This window comes from Sebastes umbrosus, chromosome 7 (assembly GCF_015220745.1).
Source record: "Sebastes umbrosus isolate fSebUmb1 chromosome 7, fSebUmb1.pri, whole genome shotgun sequence".
NCBI lineage: Eukaryota > Metazoa > Chordata > Actinopteri > Perciformes > Sebastidae > Sebastes > Sebastes umbrosus.
This window is the reverse complement of record NC_051275.1, coordinates 34,750,014-34,762,441: the sequence shown is the minus strand read 5'-3', so window position 1 is coordinate 34,762,441 and position 12,428 is coordinate 34,750,014. Positions and strand designations below refer to the sequence as shown.

At 41.5% G+C, this 12,428-nt stretch overlaps 1 protein-coding gene across 2 annotated transcripts in view; it reads right to left on the bottom strand.

Moving 5' to 3' along the window:
• chp2 (calcineurin-like EF-hand protein 2) overlaps nt 1–432 on the bottom strand; it is a 45,029-nt gene extending 44,597 nt beyond the window's left edge. Inside the window, exon 1 of one of the 2 annotated variants that reach the window (XM_037774570.1) lies at nt 323–432. Coding sequence is in view for 1 of the 2 variants with exons in the window: in XM_037774568.1 (XP_037630496.1) it covers nt 323–399 (77 nt within the window). In the remaining variant the exon portion in view is untranslated. The remainder of the gene's footprint in view (nt 1–322) is intronic. The other variant, XM_037774568.1, reaches the window with a different exon arrangement.
• Nucleotides 433–12,428: the final 11,996 nt, after the last annotated feature.

The following is a 12,428-nucleotide window of genomic DNA, read 5'->3' as shown; positions in this document are numbered from 1 at the left end:
TTAGGTCTTTTAACAGACGTCTCAGTGTCCCACATTTAGGACATGACTGTCCCATATTTGTCTGAGATAACTTGGCACTACGAGTAATAATATGTCTACAATTCCTTTTATGAGTGTGATATGTGCATTTTCTTTATTGGGTTGGATTAGGACACATCCTGAGTTTAGATTTAATGTCTCTGAAATGTAAAAAATGTCCCACATTTGGCTAATTCACCCCAAAAAACACAACCAGCTCAGACATGTTGCCCACAGGCTTCCTAAAAGTCAATGTATATAAAGAGTATTTAACCATTAACCTTCAGTTGTGTTTCATTCATACCTGTTACTGATGACGTTTCCATCATGACTCATCTTCAGTTTCCATTCCAACAAACAAACAGACAAACAGACAAACATGGCTCCAGAGGATCAGCTGACCCTTGAACACACCTGACCAGGCAGCCAATCAGCTTTTCAAATCTCATGCTGCATTCACATGCAGGGAGAGGCTGGGAAATCCCTGCGTCCTGCTGGGAAAAAGAAAACCCAAACAAACAAACAGCTTCTGGTTTGGAGTTTTTCTGAAAACTTCCTGACATAGACAGGAAACCCGACCTGAGACTCTTCAACACACATATTTATATTTATATATATATATATATACACTCAGTGGTCACTTTATTAGGTACGCCTGTACAGTCTAATGCAGTCACAATACAGCAGACTTCAACACGTGGTTAACGTTACGTTACATACGTGACATAAGTAAAGTACGTTACGTTACTTGGTTGGGTATAGGAAAAGATCGTAGTTTGGGTTAAAATTAGAATGTTTGTTACGTCATTTAAGTTGCGTACGTAAGTTAAGTATGTTACGTTACGAATGTGACATAAGCTGTTGTATTGGACTGTATTAGTGTACCTAATAAAGTGCCCCCTGAGTGTATATTAGATATATTACTCACAGCTGTTGAACCTGTAAGATTAAAAATGTGGAGTAATTTATGTATTTTTTTGCAGAACTAAAACATCAAGGTGTGTGCAGCGGGAGGAAGGACGTGTTCCGTAATATGAAAAATAATATATAATTCATCAAGTGTAATAATAAACATCAGACAAAAATAGAAAACAGACAAAGAGTAATAAAAGTATATAAAATGAGAAAGTTAAAAATGGGAAGTTTGTTGGGAAGAACACTGGAGTGCTCGTGAAATCACAACCGAGTCTCCTAGAAACGACGTCTCTATACTACTGATACGTTTTAAGATAAATGTTCGTCATTTCTGCCTGGATCATGTGACACCTTCTTGGATTAAACATAAATCGTTGCGAGGCGGTCGAGGTGGACGGTGTCCGTACGAAGCGCAGGATATTAAATTATTACATTACACAAAATGATGTGAAAATTAGAAAACAAAATAGTTAATTAATAAATTAATTCAATAAGAAAATCAGAAAAATACACAATGTGATATATAAAATACAATATGATGTATAAGTTAGGACGTTCAGCACATCTTAAATAAACCATCCCTGACCTGAAATGAAGGGTTAATAGTAGCAGTTGATTAATGGATCATTTACTCTATACAGATGATTTTTAACGTGATAATAACGTGTTCGAATAAATTCGTTCTAAAGCCATTAATTCCTTTAAACCATTAACGCAACTTGTTCATTTTTACGTTGTATTAAATATTATATAATTGTACATATTAGCTTGTTGCAAAGGAGGATAAATAACGCTTCAAACTTATTCAAAATTTGATGATGAAAAACTGTCATGTCCATTTTCAAAGGAGTCCCTTGACCTCTGACCTCCAGATCAGTGAATGTGTGAGTTTTTGTCTAAAATAAAATAATGTCCGAAAAATGTCCAATAAAAATTCTAAAAAATAGTCCAAAGAAAATCCCAAAACTGTAAAAAAAAAAAGTCAAACAAACGTCCGATAAAAAATTAGAAAAATTTCAGAACATTTTGCAAAATTTGTCCGAAAAAAGTCTGAAACATGTCCGAAAATTGTCAAAAAAAAAAGTCTGGAAAGGAGTATTTCCGAAAGAAAGGCAGAAGAAAAGTCAGATCCTGATATCATATGAAACTCGAAAAACTGATGAATCCATCGGTACCAACCATGACATACTAGCTTATCCTGAAGGAGGTTAAATAACTTTGTGCTAAATTTCATGGCCATTTCCATTTTCAAAGGGGTCCCTTGACCTCTGACCTCCAGATATGTGAATGAAAATGGGTTCTATGGGTACCCACGAGTCTCCCCTTTACAGACACGCACGATAAGAGTTTCATCAAGGGTATTAAATACCTGACAAATCTCCCTTTAAGGTACATTTTGAACAGATGAAAAAATGTGATGATTAAATATCTTAGCAGCCCCACTACAGATGTAGGAAATGTCTGTGGCATAACACAAATCAGGCTCTAAATCAGGAATCGTTTGTTCCATCATTACAAATCTTGCAGGATATGTTTCTTCTGATGAGCAAAAAAAGGGTTGAAATGTCCGCTTGCAGCTGCTGTATATATTCATGATGGCTGTTGCAGAAGAGTTGTGCAGACGCAGCAGAAGGACGAGTTCTCTGAGTGAGTTTTAGTTTTATTTGGAGACTCGTCATCTGTGAAGTACAAACAGTCCCTTCTCTCCACTGAAACTACAGTAATGCTGTACTATTAGTGATGTCACTCACAGCCAGCCAATCAACACACTCACACACTAACGAGAGTAAAACACAGAAACCACAGAAGAGGAAATCACACACTCATAAAGTATCACACACTCTTTACACACGACCGAGAGCAACTCCAACTCTCCTCCTGGGAAAAGCCCTGATTGGTGGCAGCAGATCTTTATCAGCTCTGGACACAACAACACTCCTCTTCCTCTTCCTCTTCCTCTGTTCTCACAGAGCCACGGCCATTGTGTGCTCGCAGCTCGCCTGTCACTCAGGAGGAATGTGATGAATTGATCTGTGTTTGATTAATGAGGCTGCTGCTTCATAAGAACCTTATCGTACCGGTCCGCTTCCTGGACGGAGGTTCACGAAGCTGCCTACTGAGGAACCGAGAGGAGAGACGGATGACATCATGATGACGTCATGATGTCATCATGTTTTATGAATGAACTCACTCAGTACGTCTGCAGTGATTGGCTGACGGGTGTGGATTTAGAAAGAAGTGAGAGCTCTGTTGCTGCAGGCTACATTAGCTGCTAACTAGCAGAGCACACCTGAATCTGTGAGCCAAACTGTCAGAGGGAGAGTTGCATTCTGGGTAACGTAGGCGCCAGGTTTTGACAAGGAAGAAGAACGTGTAGAATAACAAGACTCGGTCAAACTGAGTATCCGTCTGGACCGCGTACGGTCAGTCTGTGAGTTTGTGGCTACATTGTTCCACTAATAGTCAGCGGTCATGTCTCTAATGTTAAATCCAGCGGTACGTGTCCACCAGGTCCGGCGAGGACACTAGAGGACACACTGCTCTACCCAACTGTACGTTCAAGCGCTGACGTTCCCTCTCGTTGAATGCACCTGATTGGTCTCTGGTTTTCAAACAGGAAACAACATGATGGCCTGCGCGTAAACTTTCTGTTATTGAGATTTTTCAACTTTATGCAAATACGGACCCCCTCTCTCCAACTCGGCCGCAACATTCCCAGCATGCACTGGGTGACTGCTTCTCCTACTTTGCATAGAAAATGAATGGAAGCAGCGACGGATTGTGTCTAGAAGGGAGCCTGCAAATTGCGAAATCTGATCTGAGATCTGCAAAAACTCTTGCGACACTCGCCACCGGACGACCTCTCCTGACCTTAACTATTCGAGATCAATGCCTGAATAAAGCTGGGCATGCACTGTACGATCTTAGAAATATTGTTGTGTACTTCCTACTCCTACTGTACGGTCCGATCATCAGCTGCGACCTGAGTGATCACACTGTACGTGCAAAATAGAAAAAACTAAAACAGGGCCGTTAGCTCCAGTTGTCAATAAAGATTGGTATGAAAGCTCCGAGGCAGGTAAAGTGTGTTTGCTAGCAGAGGTTCTGTACGTCCGGTCGGGAGGAGTTAATCGGTCCTCAGTCCTCCCTGTACACTGCACGACAAACGACGCCCGGCAAAGCTCAAATTTGTCATTGTGTGGCTCAAACTTTGGGCCAGAAACGGACTAAAATCGTACAATGTACGCTCAGTTTACCTTAAACATCTCGGGAGAGTTTCCCCAGTTTGCTGGTTCCCTTCTGGTCACTACCTAACCCACTTGCACAGGTGAGATGAACCGCTGACACGCCCTCCATAAACATAAACAACGGACTGTTCCCGCCTTTTCATTTTGAAAGAGCAACAACCAATGAGGAAAGTCCAACACTCGGCGGACCAATCGTGTAACTTCATCACTCAGTGGGGGCTGAAAGCTAAAAAAGAGGATATCTCTGATTCTGCTGCATCGATTTAATCCTTTTTTCTTTAAACCAAACTTTTCTCTTTTGCACAAAACAACTCCTCATGTTTTACACATCATGCAATATGATGTACCTCAGTTTAATGCTCTCTCTCTCTCTCTCTCTCTCTCTCTCTCTCTCTCTCTCTCTTATCTAATTCCATCCACACAAACTTCCTCTGGATTCTCTCCCAGACACCTTTGCCATATTTCCCAATCCATCGTGTGCATGTGTCAGCTCCTGGTGTTCTGATGCGGCTGAGCGTCGGCGGCGGTAGGAGAGCAGGTGAGAGGTTATCTGTGGAGTCCGAAGGCGGAGCGACTTCCTCTGGCAGACGTTCTGCTGAGCTCACATTCCTGGAAACGTTCAGTTCACGGCTGAATTTCACAAAATACTAAAAAACAGCACTGACATCTCCGTCTCCTGATGGACTGGAGCAGACGCTGCCTCAGACGTCCAGCGTGCAACGTTGTGACATTAACACGTGATGATAACCACGTTGTTAAACAGCAACACTTAAATCTCTCTCAGAACCTCGTTACATAAATGATCTGGAGAGTTTACGCTCCTCTAAAGACAACACCAGAGACAGGGAGACGGGTAGGTAGTGTGAAACAGCTGTTTCCTGCAGCGTTCCCACGGCATTCCTCACCAAACGATAAACAAACAAACCACATCTATAAATCAGCTCTCAGCTGATTGATTGATCCGACTGATCGCTGAGGAATCATCTGTAAAGTACCATTATGCCTTTAACACTCGGAGACCTGCAGGTTTACTGTCTTTCAGAGGCTGTAGCAGGATCAGGCTTAAAGCTAGAAGCTACAGATATATGAAACATAAAGAATCCAACCAGACTAGCTTGTCATGAAGGAGGTTAAATAACACTCCAAACTACATTTTGGTGAGGAAAAACTGTCATGTCCAATTTCAAAGGGGTCCCTTGACCTCTGACCTCCAGATATGTGAATGTAAATGGGTTCTATGGGTACCCACGAGTCTCACTGTATTCATGTGGGATGATGTTAGTCCCCACAGGAGACATTTCATTGACCTCACTGTATAAAATGACCTGTGGTGACCTCTAGGATAATCACAGCCTCATGAAACTTTACAGCCACAAACTAGAGACCTAGAGCATTCAGAGGATGGATGGATCAGACTAGAGACCTAGAGCATTCAGAGGATGGATGGATCAGACTAGAGACCTAGAGCATTCAGAGGATAGATGGATCAGACTAGAAACCTAGAGCATTCAGAGGATGGATGGATCAGACTAGAGACCTAGAGCATTCAGAGGATGGATGGATCAGACTAGAGACCTAGAGCATTCAGAGGATAGATGGATCAGACTAGAAACCTAGAGCATTCAGAGGATGGATGGATCAAACTAGAGACCTAGAGCATTCAGAGGATGGATGGATCAGACTAGAGACCTAGAGCATTCAGAGGATGGATGGATCAGACTAGAGACCTAGAGCATTCAGAGGATGGATGGATCAAACTAGAGACCTAGAGCATTCAGAGGATGGATGGATCAGACTAGAGACCTAGAGCATTCAGAGGATGGATGGATCAGACTAGAGACCTAGAGCATTCAGAGGATGGATGGATCAAACTAGAGACCTAGAGCATTCAGAGGATGGATGGATCAGACTAGAGACCTAGAGCATTCAGAGGATAGATGGATCAAACTAGAGACCTAGAGCATTCAGAGGATGGATGGATCAGACTAGAGACCTAGAGCATTCAGAGGATGGATGGATTAGACTAAAGACCTAGAGCATTCAGAGGATGGATGGATCAGACTAGAGACCTAGAGCATTCAGAGGATGGATGGATCAGACTAGAGACCTAGAGCATTCAGAGGATGGATGGATTAGACTAGAGACCTAGAGCATTCAGAGGATGGATGGATCAGACTAGAGACCTAGAGCATTCAGAGGATGGATGGATCAGACTAGAGACCTAGAGCATTCAGAGGATGGATGGATCAAACTAGAGACCTAGAGCATTCAGAGGATGGATGGATCAAACTAGAGACCTAGAGCATTCAGAGGATGGATGTATCAAACTAGAGACCTAGAGCATTCAGAGGATGGATGGATCAGACTAGAGACCTAGAGCATTCAGAGGATGGATGTATCAAACTAGAGACCTAGAGCATTCAGAGGATGGATGGATCAGACTAGAGACCTAGAGCATTCAGAGGATGGATGTATCAAACTAGAGACCTAGAGCATTCAGAGGATGGATGTATCAAACTAGAGACCTAGAGCATTCAGAGGATGGATGGCTTTCCTAGCTAGATTGATCAATAAGGGGGTTTCTGAGCAGTTTACACAACACAAGTGCTCGCCATCTAATCACCGAAAAGAAAATGCAATTCTTGCAGAAATCTCCAAAATATTAAAAGTTTTTGATCCCAAATCACAGCATGTCTTTTTCTATGGTGTTCCTCAAGGTCTTGGTGTCTTAATGTGGTATTCTGGAGGGATTATTGATCATTTTTATCAACTCAAAAATGGCTGCAACAACTTATGAGACATAATAGAACATGGGGATGACCATCAGATACTATCATAATGTTCTAAACCCTTATTTTGACTAGAACAACTTGACCCTCAGTGCTGAGCTGCATCTCAAATTAATCTTCAGGTTCCAGCTTTCAGATGATGTACACCACTTCTATGTGACGTCTACTGTTGACCTGCTATCTCCCCCTAAAGACCCCCTGGACCCACTAAAGACCCCCTGGACCCCCTGGACCTCCTAAAGAAGGAGGGCGGAATGGTAAAACTTTAAGTTTTAAAATCATTGTCAGCACATGTACACAACAAGGTGCATGTCTTACATCTCTCTCTCTCTCTGCTCGGTTCCCACAGCTTGTGATTGATTGCAGGTTGTAAATTGTTCTTGTCATCATCTCCTGCAGCAGTGAGTCGAGTTACCGTCTCACAGAGAGAGAGAGACGGGGTGGGGGGGATTATTTTAACTTCCTTTTCAAGAGTAAGAGAAACCCTCCATTTTATATTGTTATTTATGGAATTAAATATGTATTTGTATTATTTCATCATGATCTATGTGCAGGTTTTGGCACATTGTCATCAGCTGACTGTAACGTCCTGAACTGAAGATGAGTTTTACTTCTCGCTCTCTCGTCACACTTTGGGGGATTACAGGAACCTGGTTCCTCCTGGAGAAAGACAGACTGTTGGACACGTAACTGTATTTGGTTTGTGGCGAGATAGAAGGAAACACACCTCACTTCCTGTGATCTTTATCTATCTTTATCTCGGTATCTTTACATGAAGGCTGGAAGGACTTTAACAGGATGTTGTCGGCCATATCTGGCCTTCTGGGGGCATTTCTCAATATTCAAGATTCAGTTTCTTATTGCCATTTCAGCAGAGTAGACAGGAAGTTGGTTTAACGACTTCATATAAAAGGTTGTGTCTAGAGGGGAGCCTGCAAATTGCGAAATGTGATCTAAGATCTGCAAAAACTTGCAAAAACTCTCGCGAGACTCGCTGCCAGACGACCTATCCGAACCTAAATCAGCCACTACACATATAAAACAAACACTAACAAAGGTGTGTGAAGGTGTGAGGACACGCTTGATATGTTGACATGTTGCTAACTGGATCTTTAGGCTTTTATTCTGAAAATTTCAGGAAGCAACATCATGGTTCTAGTGTGTGCGTGTGTGTGTGTGTGCGTGTGTGTGTGTGTTAGGTGGAGTGGTGGGGGGGGGGTCAGACAGGTGTTGTGGTTCTGTTAGACTCATCATCACCGTGGTAATGTCCTCCCGGTCGTCACGCCAGCTCATCCTCATGAAGAAGTTCCCACGATGGGCGAGGTCAAAGGTCGGCTCCTAGACGGATGTGAGGAGGAGGAAGAAGACGAGGAGGAGGAGGAAGAGGAGGGGGAGGGTGTGAAATACAGGGAGAAGAGACATCTCTATGTCTCTGAAGAGGTTTTTATATTATTTCTTTGGCCGGTATTTTATTTGTTGTCACGTCTAAAAGAGAAACCGATTAAACATCCATCGATTGTCTGCAACTTACTGTTAACCTGAGAGGTCAGAGGTCAAGGAACCCCTTTGAAAATGACCAGGACAGTTTTTATTCTCCAAACTTTAGTGTAAGTTTGGAGCGTTATTTATCCTCCTTCATGACCAGCTAGTCTGACATGGTTGGTACCGATGGATTCATCAGCCCACTACAACCTCCAAAAGATCCATTGAGTTAATGCATTAAAGAAATTAGTGGCGTTAAAATGGATTTGCATTAATTCCTTATTGCGTTAATGTTTACATATATATATATATTGAATTTGCACCTTACTGTTAACCTGTTTACATTCTGGCATTGTGTACATATTAAGTTATATTTTGTTTTATTTGCTCTTTGCGTTGCAACTGCTACACAAAAATGTCCTATTTCTTATCAAAACTACTATTATTAAGGATGTACAGCACTATAAACTACTTCTTTTACCAGAGGAATATATTATTTGTTTTATGACTATTTAAAAATGTTTGATCTGCATCAGCTATATTTTTATTTCCATAAGTGTTTTCTGATCAAATGTTTATTTTCTTGTTGCTGGAGAGCAGATTCTGAACTCTGAATCATCATGTCAGTCACCAACTTTTGCATACATATATATACATAATACTGACTATAAAGTACTTTTACATACTATTAGTATCATTACCTGTCCACGTATGAACAAGATTCATGTTCCTTTATTTAAAATACATTAGAATTACAGGTTCCAGTTACATTATAGCGCCTCTAAAAGACTTGGAAGGAAGAACATGTAGTATCTTTGTTTTACATTGTTGTGTTTGTTTGATGTTTTATGAAACCGTGCTGGTTTATAATCTCAATGAGTCTTTACTGCTGGTTAAATAAAGATTAAATAATATATATATATATATATATTAAATACATCGTGACCGTGGTTTTACCAAACACCCCCCACTCCAGAGGATAAACAGCGTTCTTACTCTCCTGTGGCCTCGGCTTCCCGTGCACTGACCCTCAGAGAGCTGGGTGGCCCTCAGAGATTTATAACGTCCAGGTCCAGCTGAGACAGACCGGGGACAGACCGGGGTCACATGGGGAGGAGGTACCGGACCACAGAGTCCGCTCCTCTCAGCACCGCTTCCTGTTCACGCTGCTGCTGCAGAAATCTCTTTCCATCCTGTGGAGAAGAAGAAGCTGAGAGGTTCATCAGAGCTGCAGGTGATCCGGGTCTGAGAGGAGTCCACGCTGCAGGAAGTGAGGAAGAAGAGGAAGAAGAGGAAGAAAGAGGAAGAAGAGGAGGACAGTAGAGTCAAACTCACAGAGTACTCAAAAAGATGATTATATTAATGATTAAAAATTAATAATTCCATCTGACAATCTTTATACCTGGAACATTTACTCAAGTACTGCACTTAAGTACACATTTGAGGTACTTGTACTTCACTTGAGTATTTCCATTTTCTTCTCCTCCACCTCGTCTCAGAGGGAAATATCAGACTTTCTACTTGAATACTTTTATTTGACATTTATAGGTACTCTTCACATTAAGATTTTACACACAAAAAACACGTGATACACAAGTATAATATGATGCAGTACTTTACTATACTATAGTATGTATTACTACTGTAATAATATAACTACATAACCCTTCTGCATAATGAATACTTTTACTGCCGATACTTTAACTACATGAAGCTGATAGTACTTGTGTACTTTTACTGCTGATACTTTGACAACACGCTGCAGCATTTTGAATTCAGGACTTGTACTTGTAACGGGGTATTTTTTGGACTGTGGTATTTGTACTTTTACTCAAGTAAAGCATCTGAATATCCAGATTATCCACTTTATAGGAGGTCAAACTGAAATGTAGTTCATAATATCTCCTGTACGACTACAGTGAGTTCTTTATCTGCTGGATCTTCAGAGTAAAAAAGTAAAATTTAAAATTAAAAACTCTAAATCAGATGTGTGGAGAACCTCACGTTCCTTCTCACCTTTCTGACCTCCAACACTAACACTCTCTCTCTCTCTCTCTGTCTGTCTCTCTCTCTGTCTGTCTCTCTGTCTGTCTGTCTGTCTGTCTGTCTGTCTCTATTTCTGTTGCTCTGTCACTTCCTCCCGGGTCGACCTTTGACCTCTCGGGGTCACAGCAGCTGATTTTTTTTTGGGGGGGAGGTTGAACTCTTCAGCAGCTCCATCACGACACTCCAACACTCCTGCTGTGAGTTGTCTCTCTTTGTGTCGGGGGTTTCTTCTTTATCACAACCTGGACTTTTATTTTGGTAGTCTTAGAGTCCCACTTCCTGTGAAAACATCAGTTTCAAACAGCGAGGAGGGAGAGAAACCTGATGTCCATGAGCTGTTGTGTGTTCCCAGGAAAGACTTGATTCATGTCCTCGTCTTTATCCTTCCTGTTCCTGTTTCCTCCTCGCACGCACACACACACACACACACACACACACACACACACACACACACACACACTGTGTGTATCCAAAACAAGCTGGGAAAGAGAGAGAGCGGGAGGAGGAGAGGTCAGAGGTCGGAGGACGGTGATGGAGTGATGACAGGTGTGTGTTCTTCACTCTCTCTCTCTTCTTTCATCTCTCTCTCTCTCTCTCTCTCTCTCTCTGTCTGTTATTCTCTCTCTTTACTTGGATTTCTTCTTTCCTCTCTCACACTTTCAGGCTGTTTCAGGCTCTCACAATAAAGTTGGTGTCAATAGTATTTTATTAGAGCTGTCAAAGTTAACGCAAACTTGCTTTAAAGCGAGATGAGAGGATTCAAAATGCATCTTAAAGGGAGATTAGTCAAGTATTTAATAAACTCTTATCAACATGGGAGTGGACAAATATTCTGCTTTATGCAAATGTATGTATATATTTATTATTGTAAATCAATTAACAACACAAAACAAAGACAGATATTGATCCAGAAACCCTCACAGGTACTGCATTTAGCATAAAACAATATGCTCTAATCATAACATGGCAAACTGCAGCCCAACAGGCAACAACAGCTGTCAGTGTGTCAGTGTGCTGACTTGACTATGACTTGCCCCAAACTGCATGTGATTATCATAAAGTGGGCATGTCTATAAAGGGGAGACTCGTGGGTACCCATAGAACCCATTTACATTCACTGATCTGGAGGTCAGAGTTCAAGGGACCCTTTGAAAATGGCCATGTCAGTTTTTCTTCGCCAAAATATAGCGTAAGTTTGGAGCGTTATTTAACCTCCTTCCTGACATGCTAGTATGACATGGTTGGTTAGTCAGAACTTTTTGCCAAAAGTCAGAAAAATATCCGAAAAATGTCCGCAAAAAAGTACGAAAAAATTACAAAAAAAATGCCCGAAAAAAGTCTGAAAAATGTCAGAAAAATTACCTGAAATGTCTGAAAACAAATCCCCAAAAATCTGTAAATTGTCAGAAACAAGTCAGAAAAATGTTGTTCTTTTTCTAGTTTCTTATGATACCAGTATCTTCACTCTAGCTTTCAAACTGAGCCCGCTACAACCTAAAAATGTGCATTAATGCGTTAAAGAAATATGAATATATTATCACTTTCACTTTGACAGCTCGATATCACTCATAACGAAAGCTGTAATAATAATAAGAATAAGAATAAAAAGAAGAAGAATAAGAAGGGCAGACAGCTGAAGACGTGACACATGTGGCGGACATCTGCGGTGAAGAATCCAACCAGACGTGGTTGTGACGTGGTCGTCCCACACACACATGTAACGGATGTCTACGTTGGTGCCTTGCTCTGCCCATTCAGGAACTTCAATAAGCAGAGCGTGACCTTTGACCTTTTTACTCTGCTTGCTGGGAGTCCGTTGGTTTCTGTTTCCACCAGGTGAGTCTCAGAGGAGTTGTATGTACAGGTCAGCCTGAGGACAGGTGTGTGAGTGAGTGTGTGTTTCAGGTGAACAGCAGGTGAGCCAGAGTCT